The 17,817-nt window shown below is 43.4% G+C and overlaps 2 protein-coding genes across 5 annotated transcripts in view; one reads left to right on the top strand and one right to left on the bottom strand.

The window, feature by feature from the left end:
* Positions 1–299: 299 nt before the first annotated feature.
* On the bottom strand, positions 300–10,676 carry LOC142775640 (uncharacterized). The gene is made up of 2 exons (XM_075877240.1): positions 10,058–10,676; positions 300–4,344 (listed from the first exon to the last, which is right to left on the bottom strand). The coding sequence occupies exon 2, from the start codon at positions 3,129–3,131 to the stop codon at positions 2,817–2,819; it is 315 nt and encodes a 104-aa protein (XP_075733355.1). The 5' UTR covers positions 3,132–4,344; positions 10,058–10,676; the 3' UTR covers positions 300–2,816.
* A 159-nt stretch (positions 10,677–10,835) lies between these two features.
* The window catches only part of LRR (capping protein regulator and myosin 1 linker 1 leucine rich repeat protein), a 203,523-nt gene continuing 196,541 nt past the window's right edge, over positions 10,836–17,817 (top strand). For all 4 annotated transcript variants that reach the window (XM_037427323.2, XM_037427322.2, XM_037427321.2 and 1 more), the window contains exons 1-2: positions 10,836–11,024; positions 16,198–16,295. In XM_037427323.2, coding sequence (XP_037283220.2) covers positions 10,985–11,024; positions 16,198–16,295 — 138 coding nt within the window. In that variant the 5' untranslated portion in view covers positions 10,836–10,984. The remainder of the gene's footprint in view (positions 11,025–16,197; positions 16,296–17,817) is intronic.

Here is a 17,817-nt window from a genome sequence, read left to right as displayed (position 1 = left end):
GTTTCTTTTTTTTATATAGCAGAGAAACGTCCCAGATTTCTTTGAGCACATCTGCTTTTGTTTAAATTAAGTTGTCATAACTATAGTATCTACCACTACGAAGTGAAATTCTGTGCATTACGATCATGAAAAAAATCTAGGAAATCGCACAGGTAGTTGAAACATACATGATCTTGACTTATCCACAGCCACACTGCAAGATAGTACGTATTTCCAGTCCTAACCTCTAAAAGTAGCAGGGAGAAAACAACTTTAGCTTCCAAGCAAAAGTATACTGAAAAATCAAACACAATAACAAGTGTGTAATAAATGTGACCTTTATTGATCCAGTATTTGGACAGATTCCCATCATGTACCACCATTCGATTTCAGGAGCGATTGCTTGCAAGAAAGTGCTCAAGTTCTATCGATATGTCTATGCAAACAAGAGACTGTGCTCAGAGCTGAGCAAATAGTGTACTGTAAGAGCACCAAGAAAGATGAAAAAAGAAGAAAATTGTACAATGCATGCCTAAAGCCTATTTTCTAAGAATCGGGCCTTTTCGATCTGTAAGCACACACCTCATAACTGTTCCTTAAGCATACATGTTGACTGCATACTCAGCAGACCGGTCATTACCTGCGACGAGAAATTGTAGCTGTAGTGACTGTGTAACTTAACTCTAACAATAAATGTAGCAAGCCTGAAATATTTTTAGGCCCGTCCCCTAAATACATATTATCGATGATGTGGGCTCACGGCTGGTAATTAAAACTAGTGCCTACCCTGTCGACACAACGCGACATTGCACAATTGTGAAGTACTCAATGTAGTATAGCAGAGCGAAAAAATTTCAGAAGTGCACGCATTCGCAATTGCTTATTTAACAAATGTAACAAAACTACATTGCTCTCACTGCGCGAGCTATCTATCGGCAATGTGCAAGTTTCCTTCCCGATTCCACATCATGCATTCACTTCACTTCAAAATCAACACTACAGGACAAGCACCGCATCTGACGGCAGAATCGGACCCTTGTCCTGAAGCCACGCTATTGAACTCGAGCACCGCAACACAATGAGAGCGACGTTCATTCAGCGATCTCGATGTTCAGTTATATGCATATGCTTGTTAGCTTTCAAGAGTAATTACACATGGGTTGAAAGCTTTCGATATGTATGAGTGACTTGTTTTGTTCGGACCCAACCGTATACATCGATTGTACTGGTTTGTACACTCGCAATAAACGATGCAAACCTTACTTGATTGATGTTGTTTTTGCCAGTCGAGGCCAGCTAGGTCACCTGGCGATAATTACAGACGCAAAACACGATTTAGCAACGTAAAAAAAAAAAAAGCCAGAGGAAGCGAGCAGCGCGAACCAGCCGCAGGCCCCCCCCACCTGATGATGATCCTTGATACCCTGGCGCACACCCACAAAGGGGGATCGGCCAAGAACCGGGCGGCAGGATCTTAACTAAAAGGCTAATGGTTTTTCAAACAAAAAGTAATTTTGGGCTGAAACAAAATATAGAAAGAAAAGCCGAAAATTGAAAAAGGAGTATATCTGACCTGCAGCAAAAAACGCGTCTGTTTATTGATGATGATGAATGGATGGATGGATGTGGCTGTACCCTTTAGATCGGGCGGCGGCTACCGCCGCCTAGCCGTAATACATAGTGAACTAACCATTAGATTTATCTTTTTTTTTTCCCCTTTAAATAGTGAGGTTGAGGATTCGTACTCTGCAGTGAAGGGCTTAATTTTCACTCGTGCCTTCACATTAGCCACAAATCAGATAACCTCGGTCTAGTTAAGTCTACCCGCTTAAAGTCTATTTTGCCCTCCCTGTCCCTAAACCCCAATGCTTTGGAAAACTCTGTGCCATCATCCTGGACTATAGGGTGAAGCCCTTTACAGAACATTATCAAGTGTTCGGCAGTTTCCTCCTCCTCTCCGCATGCACTGCATACCGTGTCTACCCCTTCGTATTTGGCCCGATATGTCTTGGTTCGCAATACTCCTCCTGCCCTGGCCTCAAACAGTAGAGAACTACCCCGAGTATTATCATAGATCCTTTTCTTGGCAATTTCCTGCTTAAAAGTTCGATAGATCTTTATAAAGTACGGACTTCTTAATCATGCCGATTCTCCACATGTCAGTCTCTGTTTCCTTCACCTCTTCTTATTACCTGATAGTTCTTTTTGGTTTGGCCCCCTGCTGTTTTCTAAGTATTTACCCGTCAATTTTCTGGTTCGCTTCCTCCATTTTGTATCTACATTCATGTACAAGTAGCTGAAAACCTTCCTAGCGCAACGCTCCTCCCCCATTTCTCTCAATCGCTTCTCAAATTTTATCTTGCTGCTAGTTTCCCTGCCCTCAAATGATGTCCATCCCATATCACCTTGTACTCCCCGATTTGGTGTATTCCCGCGAGCTCTTAAAGCAAGCCTACCTATTTCACGTTGCTTAATTTCTAATGTTGCTTGAAGTTCTGATCTCATGCATAAGACCGCATTGCCGAACGTCAGACCAGGAACCATTACCCCTTTCCATATTCCTCTCACAACATCATACCTATTGTAACTCCACAGTGCCCTGTTTTTCATCACCGCTGCATTCCCGTTATTTTTATTCGTCACGTATATTTCGTGTTGCCTTAGGTACTCGGCCTCATTACTTATCCACACGCCCAGATATTTGTATTTATCTGTTAACTCTAGCGTGACCTCCTGTATCCTAAGCTCACTACCTTCGTTATCATCGTCTTGGTTCACTTCCATTACGCTGTATCCGAGTTGCCGGCTCATACCCTTGATCACACAGTTGGCCTCTACTACCCTCCTTTCAATCCTACGAGATTGCCCCCAGACCTCTGGGACTGTGCATATGGTCCCATGCACACTCCCAGAGGCTTCTCGGAGCTTCCGCATCCCATTCTCTGTCTCTGAAGGTTCTGATCCTTGCCCTTCAACACATCATTGAGCTCAGCATGAATAATGACGAGATTTTCGCCCTCCATGCTGTTCTCTACGACCTCCTGAGCTTTGGCCAGTGCATCCACCATGCTCTTCCCTGACTGGGCCTCCACCCTCACTCTCCCATCTTCCTTCACTACTGTCGTGAAGACGCCATCCCTAACCCTGGCCATGTTAGAGTCCCCCACCACTAGGACCCCTCTACGCTCCAATCGCTGGCTTCCTGTTTGTGATGGCGCCCCTGCTTGCTTCACCCGTTTCTCTCTCTGCCGTCTGTCCTGTGTTTCTGCCCTGCTCGAAGACTTCCGCGCTAGCCACCCTAGCCGCGCCACCGAGCTGCATGTTCTCCGGAGCCTCCGCAGAGGGCTAGCCACAGAACACCTACCAGTTAGAGAACGGAAACTGTACCTTTGGGCTGTTGTATCAAAATAACATGCAAATACGTAGCGGCAGCGTACCAAACTGCAATACCACGAGACTAGATGACGCTGCTAGTACTATAATCATTAATAAACAAACGCATTTTTTTTTTTTTTTCTGAGGGGGGGGGGGGGGGGGGTTTGCGGCTGGTTCGCGCTGCTCGCTTCCTGTTTTTTTTCGTTGTTAAATCGCGCTTTGAGTCTGTAATTATCGCCAGGCTAGCTGGCCTCGATTGGCAAAGACGTCAATCAAGCAAGGTTTGCATCGTTTATTGCGAGTGTCCAAACCAGTACAATCAATGTATACGGTTGGGTCCGAACAAAACAAGTCACTCATACATATCGAAAGCTTTCAACCCATGTGTAATTACTCTTGAAAGCTAACAAGCATATGCATATAACTGAACATCGAGATCGCTGAATGAACGTCGCTTTCATTGTGTTGCGGCGCTCGAGTTTAATAGCAAGGCTTCAGGACAAGGGTCCGATTCTGCCGTCAGATGCAGCGCTTGCCCTGTAGTGTTGATTTTGAAGAGAGAAAGGGCAGGACATGTCCATACAGCCACAGAACACAGCCAATGGGGAAGCGACGGTAGCGTCTGGGTTTGGTAGAGAATCGTAAAAAAATTGCAAAATGACTATTTTACTAATAAGTGAAAAATGTTTCGTTACCTTCTACACATAAATACCTTCTACACAAATACATTTTTGAACCGAATATAACTAAGAGTATTGTTTATATAATTTATAATTGCGTATAAAATGAAGTAGGTTTCAAAAGCACCAGGGTGTTTCGATATGGCGTGCTGACGGTGATGTGTGCGGCAGGGCTGGGGAATCTCATGGCGGAGTAAATAGTGCCGACGACAGCACCGCCCACCAAGAACTGCCAGCGCAGATGGAGCGGTGGATCCGCTCGGTGGACTGCCAATCTCAGCAATGGGCGATCCAGCAGCTCGATGGGGCCCTGGCCAGGAAGAGGAGAACGGGAACTCGTGACCCGGAAGTGCGTGGACCCAAGTATTCTTTGGCGCGTGAGGTTCAACCCTCGAGTTCTTGGCCCAGTATTTCTAGGACTCCATAGACTAGAGCATTAGAAGGGTAGACCGCGCCCTGCGAGTCCGGCACATACACCACGCAGGATCCTGTGAATAAAGTTTTTTCTCTCTCTCTATTTCGATATGGCGGCTGGCCTTCCGCATAGCAGACTACGTCGTCTGCGTCATGGCTGGCCCCCGCTCGTTGTAGCAGCCCCCTTTCTCAATCTCTATCCTTTCCACATCGTACATTGCAGTAAACTGCGCAATATAAGCTCATAAGTATCTTGCATACTTACTTTAGTAAGTTGTGACGCTGCATACAGGCCGAGCGAAATGACAACGCTGGTCACACAAGCTTGCAACAAGAAATCGTTTGATTGCGAGTCAATCTATAGATGTTCACACAAAATAAAGGCCACAAAGTAACATCACGTACAGCAGTGAACAATATGCATGCATTAGCGTTCATGTGCAAAGAAAGTATACGTACTACGCATAGCCCTAACGCAGATGCCCGGAGAACAGAAGCTGTCCAGCACTGGCTGACATATCCATCGCACCGCACGAAACCTTTGCTGCAGTAAGTAAAGCCATACAGCTTACGTCCCTGCACTTGTGTAGCTCAAGATTTCACAACAACTCGTTAACAGTATTCGGTAAACTTTTGTAATTGGTATCAACATAATTGCGTGCCTTTCACGAGTAGTGCGGTGAGACTGTTTTCTGGTCCGCACTGCAAACTAAAGTGCGTCACTTTCCAATTTTCTATGCGTTCGCACTTTGCATGTTTCTGAATGCCTGAAATTAAATGACTAACGGTTTTTTTATGCTTACCATTCCGAAGTCTTACAAATAAAATCGTCAAAAAAAAAAAAAAAGAGGCCTCGTTCAGTTTCGTTTATCTACGCAGCCAGGTGCGCTGTCGTCGTCTCGATGGTTATCATGGATACAGTGTACTAATCATGGAGATGGTTATGACTCCTCACCACAGATGCCACAGAACACCTGTCCTCACGCTGTGGCTGCGAAGCTTGCAACATGCCAGGCACTGCGCCGTGCTCCCGACCGGGTTGCAGAAATTAGGTGCCTTTTCTTACTTTCTAACCACTACCACCACCACCAACATGCCACGGGCCTGGCAATGCTTTCACAGTTGCCTCCGAGCAGCCGTGATGTCACGTGACAGAGCAGTATGGTTATGTCACGTGATTGAGCGGCACGAAGGCGAGCGGTTTCACGCGGCAGCCGGTCGCAACTCAACACAGGAGGCATGGCCTCCGAGATTGCGTGCTGGCAGGAGGCTCCCAATTGAAAAGAGAGCGACGTTCCAGGCATAGTTTTTCTAGAAGGAGGAGGAGGAAAAAACCTTTATTGATGCTGGCTGTGCCAGATAGCCATTATCCCCACCGGGCTGGTTGACATCCCTAGTCCGGGACGTCATTAGTCGAGGCCGCCACCCGAGCCCGCTGGACTAGAGTTCGCTGTTCCTCTAGTGTGGAGCTATTGAGTAGGGTAGTCTCCCAGTCCTCTTTGGTGGGGTTGGGAAAGGGGGTTAATTTTGGGTTCATTTGGCAGGCCCAGACCATATGGTAAGTGTTGGCCACTTCCCCACAGTACTGGCACTGCCCACTTATTTTTGGGTCGTAATATTTGAGTATGGCTGGACAGACCAGCGTGTTTGTCTGTAGGCACCGCAGGGCGCGCTCCTCCGTTTTCGAGAGTCTCTTCGCTGGTGCGGGATACAAGCGGCGTTGCTCAATGTAGTATTCTTTGATTTCTCGAAACCGTGTTAAAGGTGTGGGACGTTCAGGTCTATCAGGGGAACGGGAAGTTTCCCGGGAAGTAAGCACGCGGGCCGCTGCATGTGCAGCTTCGTTACCCTGTAAACCCTGATGTCCCGGAGTCCATATAAGATGTTTTGGGGTAAGATCGTGGTTCCTGATGCTGAATTTTAAAAGTCTATTAGCCAATGGAGAGATTTCTCCTGCAAGATAGCTCTCGCAGGCTCTTTGAGAGTCTGGAACTATTTGTTTTGAGTTTGGATGGGATACTGCCAGTGCAACGGCCACCTCCTCCGCCTTACTTGAGCTTGTGGCTTTGAAAGTGAGGCCGTCCACCTGCGTTCCTTGATGTATTACCGCCGCCGTGTAGTATTCCCTAGGTAACGGCCCGGCCATATCGACGTAATAGACCTCATTACGGGAGCCAAGCCATTGTTCAAGTGCCTCAGCGCGCGCTTGCCTTCTACCCTGGTGCGCCTCCCTGGTCATATTGCAGGGAAGCGGGGACGCCCAGAGTTTTGTTTTCTAAAGTTCAGTAATACATTCCGCGTTTTAAATTTCGCATTCGTGCCGGATCAAGAGGCGGTCCAGTAGGCGTCGACCGGGGGGGCGCCTGTGTAAGACGCGTATATTGATTTGTGAGGTGGGCTTCTTCGAGCTCATGTATAGAGTTAAAGACTTCCAATGGAGAGAGTTTCTGATTTGAAGTGGTGATGGGTTAATCAAGTGCGCGCTTAATTACTTTCTTAAGAATAGCATCGACTCTGTTCTCTTCGTGTTTAGTAATTCACAAGTACGGTATTGTATTGAATATAGAATCCTGCTGGTTACAAAAGCATTGGCGAGCCCCCCGCGCTTGTTTGACACTCAGCGGATCATGTGCCCTACTTGTTCTCCAATTTTCCGTAGCTTGTCTAGCGTGGTGCTGTTTTTTGTTCTGTTGTGAATCAGAAGGCCAAGGATTCGTCGTTCTGAAACCTCTCGTATGGTTGATCCTGATACCATCAAGTTTAGGGTCGTCCTATCTTTAATGTTTTCTCTGATATGCAGGAATTCAGATTTGGTTGAAGCGCACTGCAACCCACACTGGGCCACATAGTGCTCCACAATGGAGGCGGCCTGCTGCAGGCGGTCTTCAATTTCTCCTAAACTGCCCCGATTCGTCCAGATTGTTATATCATCAGCGTATATTGCATGATATATTCCTTCCACTACTGCCAATGCTTGCGGGAGCTTTATCATGGCAATGTTGAATAGCAGCGGAGATAGGACCCCTCCTTGCAGGCTTCCCCGCGTCCCCATTATGAATGGTCCATGTTCCTCGTTATCTATGCGAATGAACGCCAGTCTCTCAGTGAGGAAGTCTCTGATGTAGGCAAATATTTTCTTACCGCAACGGACACTACTCAAGTTCTTCACGATGCTTTCATGTTTAACGTTGTCGAATGCGCCTTTAAGGTCGAGTGCAAGGATTGCTCTGTCGTGCGTCGAGGAAATAGGTTGGATAATGTCTCGTTTTAGTTGCAAGAGGATATATTACGCAGACAGGTGTGGCCTAAAGACAAACATGGAATCTGCGAAATGCCCCTTGCTCTCGAGGTACGTGGCGAGACGGTTTCTAACCATCGTTTCCATTAATTTGCCGGCACATGAAGTTAATGATATAGGTCTGAGGTTGTCCGTGCTGATTTTCTTGCCTGGTTTGGGGATGAATGTGACAACTGCCGTTTTCCATTCAGTTGGCAGTAGTTGGCCATCCCAGATCGCGTTAATGTACTGCAATAGATGCCGATAAGAATCGTCTGACAGATTTGCTAACAGTTTTACCGTGATCAGGTCTCGGCCTGGGGCAGTGCTCCTGCGCATTTTTTTCAGTGCTGCTTTCAGATTGCACATTTCAAAAGGGGCGTCGAGCTGACTGTTTTCTCTACCTGCGTATTCATATGAGTTCCTGTTGGGATCCGTGATGCGACATAGGTATCTAGCACACAAAGCATCAGCCAGCTGGGAGTTGGTTCCCTGAAAACTGTGCAGGGCTCGACGGAGCTGCTTTTGCGCTTCTCCTCTGGTTTGGGCGGGGTCTACGAGAGTTCAAAAAAGGCGCCATGCTTTCCTTGTATTCATTTCTTTAGCTACAACATTGCACCGTTCTATCCAATTGGATTCGTTCAGTTGTGCAGCATATTCCTCCGCTTGCTTACTCAACTCGGCTATCTAAGTTTAAGCTTGCGGTTGAGTTTGTTTTTCCACCATCGTTTAGTTAAGCTTCTGCGGGCGTCCCAAAGGTGGAGCAGGTACTTATCGACGGCGGGGGTGTCTTCCGTTGTCTTTATAGTTTTAAGACACTTGGAATTGGCTGCAAACAACTGTTTTGCCCATCCCGTATATCCTCCCGCCCCTGGCACAGAGGGGATCACCTGTGAACGGAAGGCTGTCCAATCTGTCAGCTTAGCTCGGCTCCATGTTCTACGGCCTATGTTGGCGGAGAGTGTGATTCTGAGGAGGCAGTGATCACTTCCGAGCGTTTCTTCTAAGTTTTCCCATGTTGCGTAGGAAATGTTCTTAGTCAGTGATAGATACGGGCAAGTATCTCTGTTTACAGAATTCCCAATTCTAGTGGGTTTCATCGGATCTGCGAGAAGCGATAGACGAAGAGTGGATATGAGTTCTGCCAATTTCCGTCCCTTGGGGACTTCGCGGGTGTAACCCCAGTGATAGCTGGGGGCGTTAAAGTCACCCAAAATCACCAGTGGGTACTTATCTGCTTCCTTAATCGCTTTATAAAACATTTCGTTGAAGACACATTGCCTAGATTTTGGAGAACTGTATACATTTAGAATGTACAAGCTAGGATCTCGTCTTTTATTGGGAAGGACTTTGACCATTGTGTACTCATGCGCCTCTGACAGATCAAGGTCTATCTGACAAGCGGTATACTCCTTGTGTAAGAGAACACAGGTGGACGCACTTCCCTGAAATGAGTTGTAACCAGGCAATTTCGCCTGTAAGCCGGTTTCTTGTAGCGCCAAAACTGCAGGGGTACAATGTTTATACTGCAGGAAAAGGTTAAAAGTGGCACTCTTTTTTCTATCTGTAAACCCCCTGCAGTTCCACTGGAAAATATCGAGTTGCTGTTGTTTGGACTTTTTATTATTATGTTTAGAACTGCCTGCAATCATAGATTTATTATTGAGGAGGTGTCATTTTCGCTACTGCAGCCAGCACGGGAGCCTGGAGAGGCGTGGGGGACTCAGTTTTGTTCGTCAACGGCTGGGCTATGTTGCTCTCGGATTCAGAATTTGCCAGGCTACGATGAACAATATTGCGTCGGGGTTGTTCTGTTGTCTTAATGCTAGTTTTGAGTTGGTCCAATTGAGGTGTGAGCCAATTTTGAATGGTTTGTAGTACACTGGCTGTGAGAATTGGCAAAATGCTCTGCTTGAGGTCTTGCATAGCCGCTTGGACTGATAGGTTCAGCTGCTGCGGAATAATTTCTTGTACTGTAAGCTTGGTGTAAGGATCATTTTGCTCTGCTCCTCAAGTTTAGTCTCTAGTCTGCTTAGTCGACCTTCTATGTCGTTCGAAGCACCTGCTACAGTTTTAGACACACTAGTGTTACCCGATACGTCTGACTGAGTATCCAGCTCATCGTCCAAGCAGTCGGAGGAGTGCATAGCCACCGGTTCCGACAGTGGTGGAGGAGTAGCCAGCGTGCGACGCCTTCAGCGCCCGATTTTCGCGTTCCAGAGTTTCAATGCGTTTTTTTCATGGCTTCCAATTGTTTTAAAATTTCAGAATTGGAGGGGGAGGCAGTGGTGATGGTGAGAGACTGAGAGGAGACCCCTACCCAATTGCTCACCTGTTTGGGCGGGTTTGCCAGTGACGGGAAATCCTCGGCGCCGAAGGTAGGCGGCCTCGACTTCTGTCCGGCTGGGGCTTTGATCGGCTTGGGCTTGTTATGCATGGGCTTCGCTTTTTTGTCAGTCCTGAGAGGGGCTGAGGGCTCTTCTTGCTTGTTTTTTAGTCCATGTTGCCGCTGTGTTAGAGCGGGCTTCCATGCCTTCCGGAACTTTCCGACGCACTGCGCTGAGCCGGTGAAATGGTTTTCACCGCATATAAGGCACTCGGGTTGACAGTCGTGCTTCGCTGGGCCCTCCAGAGTGAGTTCCACCTTCGCACCACAGTGAGTGAACCGCTGATTGTCCGGATTGGGGCACGCATCCGGTCTGCGGCCCCCCGTTCCACACCGGTAACATGCCGGAACCGTTTTCTTGTAGTTAGCGCACTGACACGTTTTCACAGCAGTAGTGAATGAATCTTCGAACGCGGCGTCCTTTGAAGGTCACCACTGCAACGTTGGATGTTCCGAGTTTCCGCACTTCTCTTGGAGGCGTTGGCAAAACCTGCCGAAACGTTCTCAGGGCTAGAGAGCGCGCGCGCGCGGCAGTCACAAAAAACAAGAAGAGGCGTGAAGAAAAACAATAATAAAACAAAAAAATGATGTAAAATTATTTAAAATTATTGTGTTTTACATCTTTTAATATAATAGTAAATACCTATTCAACCATTCCTGAACCAGTAGTATTTTAAAGTAAAGTATTTATCAAAATAGCAACAAGAAAAGCTGTCCCGCAGTCGGTGCTGATCCCAAAAGTGGGAATGGCTGAGTGATGTTGTGTCCGGGAATTTTTTAAGTAAATATTGAGCTTGTGGTTATGCTCTTGCAGTCAAACAGAAGCACCGCGGTTTTATGGATGCATTTGACGGCAGAGAATACTGAAGAGGAATGATGTCCACGAAGAACGCTATCACGAAGGAACTGAGCGGTAGGTGTTCACTTGCAAACGCATCAGTGATTACCTGCCTGTCAGTTCCGAATTAGATATGCCTTTTTGCAATACATGCATATTTATCTTCGGTATTTATGACTGTACCACTTGTGCGTAGGGTCGAACAAACTGCGACTCTTCGCAACTTTTGCACAATTACGGGCGTTGTTTGCTAAGTCCCATTTTCAAAGCTATAGTGGTTCATGGCTCATCATGTCTTCGCCGTAGCGTAGTCATCCGGTGGTGCCTGCGGACCCATCGTTGCATCTTGCTTACGGATCCGAATAGTTTAGATGTTTGCTTGTGGCTAGTGTTCGCTCGCGCCGCCCTAGTTACCCTCGCACAGGTGTTGGATATATATATATATATATATATATATATATATATATATATATATATATATATATATATCGTTATCACAATGAAACATTTTCCGCGCCTGTGTGATATGCTAGCCGTCGCAGCATCGGTGTTTGTTGGTTCACGAAACTGAAATCGAATTGAAAATAATGCACAGAGGAAAAGCATCGTATCATAGTGAAAGCGTTCTATGTAGTCGTGCCGAGCTGTGATCATTAACATAGTGTAAGTGACGGCCTCATTTGGGTAGTTTTCACTGTTGTGCTGCTGATCACGCCTCCTGTTATCTCGACCTACCCGCGATAACTGGGCGCGTCGAAGTTTTCTTGCGCTCTTCAAGTGCATCACTTGATGGTACTTTTGATTTTGCCGATATTGATTGACTTCGTCGGAGATAGTGCTTTTTGACAGTTTATTTACGATTTTAAAGTACTTTTCCATGACTAAAGCCAGATATCTAGCTTTTAGAATTGGAATATAGCACGAAACTTTGAAGCATTCTAGTAATTCTTATTCATGCTCTTGTGTAGACACATATGCACTGCATTGTAAATACAACGAACCTTGAAACTGTAACCCATATTCCTTCCCTTAACTCTTATGACCATATAGTATCAATACAAACTTGCTTTGATTTCTCTTATTTCTTGCATATCTTTGTGTGTGAAGTGGTGAAAAAAGACAGTGAAGTGCAATGAATTTCAGTGATGACACACCCTTAATGATTAACGAATGCACAAAAATAAGCCCCCCCTCCCCCCAAAAAAAAAAAGGGATTCTTGCACAGCTGCCAAAATGGGTCACTTATTGTAGACCTTTCCACTGTATCAAAGGCAGTTGCCTCTTGAACTATGGTCTTCTAGTGGGAGCCCACTGCAGCTGTGCTTTTCATTTATGTCAGTAAGTGCCTCCCACTGCTCCCAATAAGTAGGCAGTGTATTCACTGCTGCCTGCTTTCAACCATTTCTTAAAGCACATAAAATATTGACAGTGAGTGCCACATGCTGTAGATTTTTTTGGTAATATCAAGAAATGTTTTCCACTGGTGCTCAAAGATTAACCTTGCTGCATAATCTAGCTTTCGTGCTACATATATGTAGAAAAATGCGTAGCTGCATGAGTTTTGCAATAATTCATCACAATTACAAAAATTCATTACATCAAACATAATTTTGGCTCACTGATATGTTAGGTACCCAACCATCATTTTTCTGCAAGTTTTCTATTGCACTGTTCCTGTAGCTGGGGAAGCCTTGTCATATTTTTTTTAGAGAAATTGAAGAGAATGGGCAGAAACTAATCACATTCTTGTATGCATTTTCACACTTATCATGGTTTAAAAACTTCACACATGGCATGCTGCATTTAAACCGAACAGCTAAATGTGTTTACGGTAGTGATGTGCTGCTGTAAATGTCACTGGCTCTTCATGAACATGTGTCAGACCCATGTACACAAGTTTCATTACTTGAAACAGAAAAATCTTTCAAAGTTGTTAAAACTTCCACTTTTTTCGGGAAATAGTCTGTGCTTGTATGAACTCACTTGCCATAAAATCACTCGTTGAATGAGTATCCCAATGTTCTGGTAGCTAAATGTAATAAAGACAAAAATCTTCACCGAAACATTAATCTCTTCCTTTAACTTAACGTTTTGTCTACATTTGCCTATTTCTTCATGGTATTTATAGTACATGTTTTTTGTATTTTTTACTTAAAGCATATATTTATACTTTAATAGGCTATTTGTGTTATGGCAATTTTTGTATCTTGTTAAAACTTGTGTACATGTGACTTACCATGGTATAATTGTTTGCAGTCATTTCTTATGATTTGTATAAATGTAAGCTGACTGCACAGTGTAACAATTTCTTAAGTTTCTCATATCCAGTGTGTGTGTTTAGGCCCTGTAAGATGTTTTGAACCATGTATACTTGCACACATACACACACATGTGTGTATATATATATATATATATATATATATATATATATATATATATATATATATATATATATATATATATATATATATATGAGATACAACAGACAGTAATGCCAAGGAATGTACAGGGGAATTTATTAGAACCAATGGAATGTAAATAAGAAGAAAGAAAAGTGGATAAAAAAAAAATAACCAGCCGTGAGCAGGAATCAAACCTACGACCTTCGAATAACGCGTTCGATGCTCGAACGCGTTATTCCCCTGTACATTCCTTGGCATTACTGTCTGTTGTATCTCATTAATATTGTGTTAAAACACAGAAAAACGAGCCCTTAGGTATACGCTACACTTCTTTCCCTTATATATATATATATATATATATATATATATATATATATATATATATATATATATATATATATATATATATATATATATATATATATATATATACATATGTGTGTGTGTGTGTGTGTCATCTACATTGTAATAAGTTGTTTTAAAATAGTGAAAACATAATAGTCTTAGACTCAATTGTGAGATGAATTTTTTCATTACAATGACTGGTGGTACATTAGGGCTGGTAGCTCTGATCTAATACAATGTACCCTTGTAACAAGAGTAAAATAAGGTGCATCTGACATTTTTCTTGAAAGGTTTTGAAAAAAAAAATTGCTTGGTGCTTAAAATAAAAGTTAATATTACAGCACCACATTTTTTATTTTAAATGTGGCATCTAAGAAAATCAGTCCGGAAGTCGTACTGTGGGAAGTATACAATTTTAAGATAAGAAAAGGGCCAGTGTGGATGGATCTACTGTGCAATGAGGGGAGTAATTTTTATTACACCCTCCATTAGCAACTTGGGACAGTATGTCTGATTTAGTGTTTTTTTTTAAAGAGGCTTGATTTAAAGAATTGCATAGTTTGAAGTAATCGGACATTTAGAACAACATTAAGCTGTTACTATCTATATGTAATTTCGCCTTGATAAAGGGCAGTAGCGAACGAAACTGCTACACAAGTGTCACGAGATAAGAGCACTTTCCTGCTCCCCAAAACTTGATAGGTGCTCTGCTAACTCTATCGACATTCATGCAATACAGTAGACTCCCAGTCAACAGAAATTTGTTAAAAAGAACTGCTGCTTAAATGGAAGAAGTGCTTCTCACAAGATTAGTTTCGTTCCTGTATTCCACACTTCATCTCTCAGTAAATGAAACTCCTGCTAAACGGAACATGTTTTCGTGGCTCCTTCAGGTTTCGTTAAATGAGAGTCTACTATGTTGTCTTGAGTAGGCATTGGTGCAAGTTCTTTGCGAGTTGACTTTGATGCATCATGTGAAATGATTTCTCATATTAGCAGCATGGCTTATCAACAGGTATCCTGCGGAATGCCTACCAGATTTCAGTTTAATTATAACAAAATGCCAGATTTTTCAGAATTCTTTCATGAATGTTGCATTAACAGCAATAAAATAATTTTTTATTTGCATCCAATTTAGGTTAAAATTTATTTATGAAAGCAATGTGGTCTCTGACCAATTTCTGAGCCTGACTTTTTAGTCATGTTAGATTATTCTTACCTGCGTAGGTCAACAACATTCATCTCTGGTACGCGAATACACTGTGAATAAGAGTCATGCGCATGCCTGTTTATCTGCTGTGCAAGTCGTTGTAGTGTGATATAGAGATTGTCGGTGCTACAGAATGCACTTGCTGAATTTCCTGAACGAGTAATGAAACTATTTCGCTATTTCTCACAAAGTTTAGTATTTTTCCATTGCTAACATTGTCTGGTCAGCTTTTGGTGAATGAACAGAAAGATTGTGATAGGAAAAGTTTTGTTTATGATATCGTACATAGGTGTTTAAATGAAGCTGTGCAGATTTCTAATGAAACTTAATATAGCCCTTTCACACCAAGCCCCGCCCATTTTAACCCCTCGTTTTCTTTGTTTTTTTTTTTGCAAGTGATGAAATCATGTGTGCAAAACATGCATATTAGCAAAATATAGTGCTCCTGAAGAAAGAAACAATAAAATTATTAAGTAGTAGTTTACAAATTTTTGTTAGCAGAGGATGCTAAGCATAAGGCAATATCTCAGGAGTGGGAAAATGAATACCGGACATTTGATAGTGTGGCTTGTCAAACAATGTATATATATATATATATATATATTAAACATGCATACGAGCGGGTAAGAATAAGCATTCAGTAGTGTTCAGGAACTTCTTCAGTGGTAAAAAAAAAAGGCAGTAACTGGTGCATCAACATTGCTTGTTGGGCGATTTGGAACAAGCATGTACATTCTCTCGTTTGTCTGGTGTCTAGTGTTTGCACTAAACACCATTATGACTGCCTGGTACATCATTCCAGTGTTCAGTAGTCATATGGAAAAAGTTGTATTTAGATGCACCAATGCAAGCTTAAATACGGATATGCTGAACTGATTGCTTTTATGCCTAAGGGCTTTGTATCCACTGCATAGATTTATTTTAGAGGAGGTGTGAGACGAGGAAAAGAGGGAGTACAGGAGTTGTCGTGGTACTGGTGCAGCACCAATTGAAAAAAAAAATGCCCAGGGGAGGGGGGGGGGGGGACATTATGACACTAAAAGTTCGTCATGGTGGCAACATATGTATATAAGCACATTATGCCTCTTTTGGGAAAAACTGGTGTTAAATGCAAGGTCTTGGTACTAACATGGACATGTTAGTACAAGACATCATATCAGTATGCATGTTTTACAGTGTTACTTACTTGTGTAAACATTGCAATTTAAAACTCCTAGAAGAGCAAAAAATTATTTCTACATAAATGAAACAAAAATATCCACGGAGTGGGCTGTTTTCTTCTCAATTGCAGACAGCATTCGACATGTGCTGGACCGCAGTGCCAAGGTGTCTTTCAAGTGTATGGTGCGCTTGGAGATCAAACAAGACAAAACAGAGAACAGAGTGCTGGTAATATTCATGTCATTGAAGAATTCTGTGGCATAATTATGCTTGGAAAAAGGGAAATACTTTCATTAACATCAAAATGGAATATCATGTCAAGTTACATTAGTGTTGCCTGGTACTGAATCGTTAAAGAGACTGTCTGCCGTCCTTGATGAAGTAACTAACCTTGCAGTGGTTCTTCTTGAAATTCAGTAGAAATTTTTAAAACAATTTTTTATCTGCTTTCAGTCTTCTTCTACTGGTGTGAATGTCATTGTCTCCAGAACACTGGTTGGTCGCCCCGCCGCGGTGGTCTAGTGGCTAAGGTACTCGGCTGCTGACCCGCAGGTCGCGAGATCGAATCCCGGCTGCATTTCCGATGGAGGCGGAAATGTTGTAGGCCCGTGTGCTCAGATTTGGGCGCACGTTAAAGAACCCCAGGTGGTCGAAATTTCCGGAGCCCTCCACTACGGCGTCTCTCATAATCATATGGTGGTTTTGGGACGTTAAACCCCACATATCAATCCACAACACTGGTTGGTGGAGGCAATGACATTAGTAGTGCCGGTAAAAGTTCAAAACTGAAATCACGTGCAGTTTTTGCAGGCTTCATCAAGTTTTGTTTAATAATACTAATAAAATAAATACAGTAGTGATAATTTGAAGCATGCAGATTCTCATATAAAGTATTATCACCATGGTTTCTCCTGCTTTGTTTAGTCAGCCTGAAAAACTACCGCAGTCGAGTGAAAAAGCAACACTGGTACGGCCGGCATTGTGAAACAAATTGTAGTTGTTCCTCTCATGCCAAATGTGCTACTGGAACTACTAAAACAAACATGAGACATGCTTCACAAGAGAACAGGCCCTTTCCGTCTTTCAATTATGCCTGCGTTGCATAGGCAATATGAGAACCAACATGGAGGTCTTAGTGAAGTGGAATATGATGGCAAAATCTTCCTTAGGTGTAGAACGAATACTGGTGTGCACTTTACACATGAGGGCTTGGGCAACGTTACTAGATTAAAAGTTGGACTCACGGGCATGATTAGCGAATTCCCTAAGGTCAGTCACGCTGCTAGCTGCGATTCACCTAATACACTTTTTTTTATTGTTCTCATGAGAGGCGCCAGACTTTCTTCGCTGTAGGCAGGCAGGTGTTCAGGCAGACAAACGCACCGCCAGTAGCACCATCGAGCATCTCTTCGAACGTGTGAGAAAAAAAAAGCATAAATAGCCCTCCCGCACAACCTAAAGCCTTCTGAAGTGCATAATGTATCACTTCAAGTTATGCATGTTTGTTTTTAAGCAAAGTGAGTCTACCTGCGAGGATTTCTTGTCCTGCCAGTAGATTGAACTTCATTGCTATTTGGTGATGCTAGTGGTCAATCTTTGTTGACTTTCAATATCAAATGAAAATTATAATTTATTTTTTCATTGGACAAAACCATGCTCGTTACCACTGACGTGATGAACGATCTTCTCAATATCACCACCATCAAAAAAATTTCTCCGAGTGGTTGACAATGCCTTTCTCCGAGTGGTT

The sequence above is a fragment of the Rhipicephalus microplus genome, chromosome X (assembly GCF_043290135.1).
Source record: "Rhipicephalus microplus isolate Deutch F79 chromosome X, USDA_Rmic, whole genome shotgun sequence".
Taxonomy (NCBI): Eukaryota; Metazoa; Arthropoda; class Arachnida; order Ixodida; family Ixodidae; genus Rhipicephalus; species Rhipicephalus microplus.
This window is presented reverse-complemented; position numbering and strand designations above follow the sequence as displayed.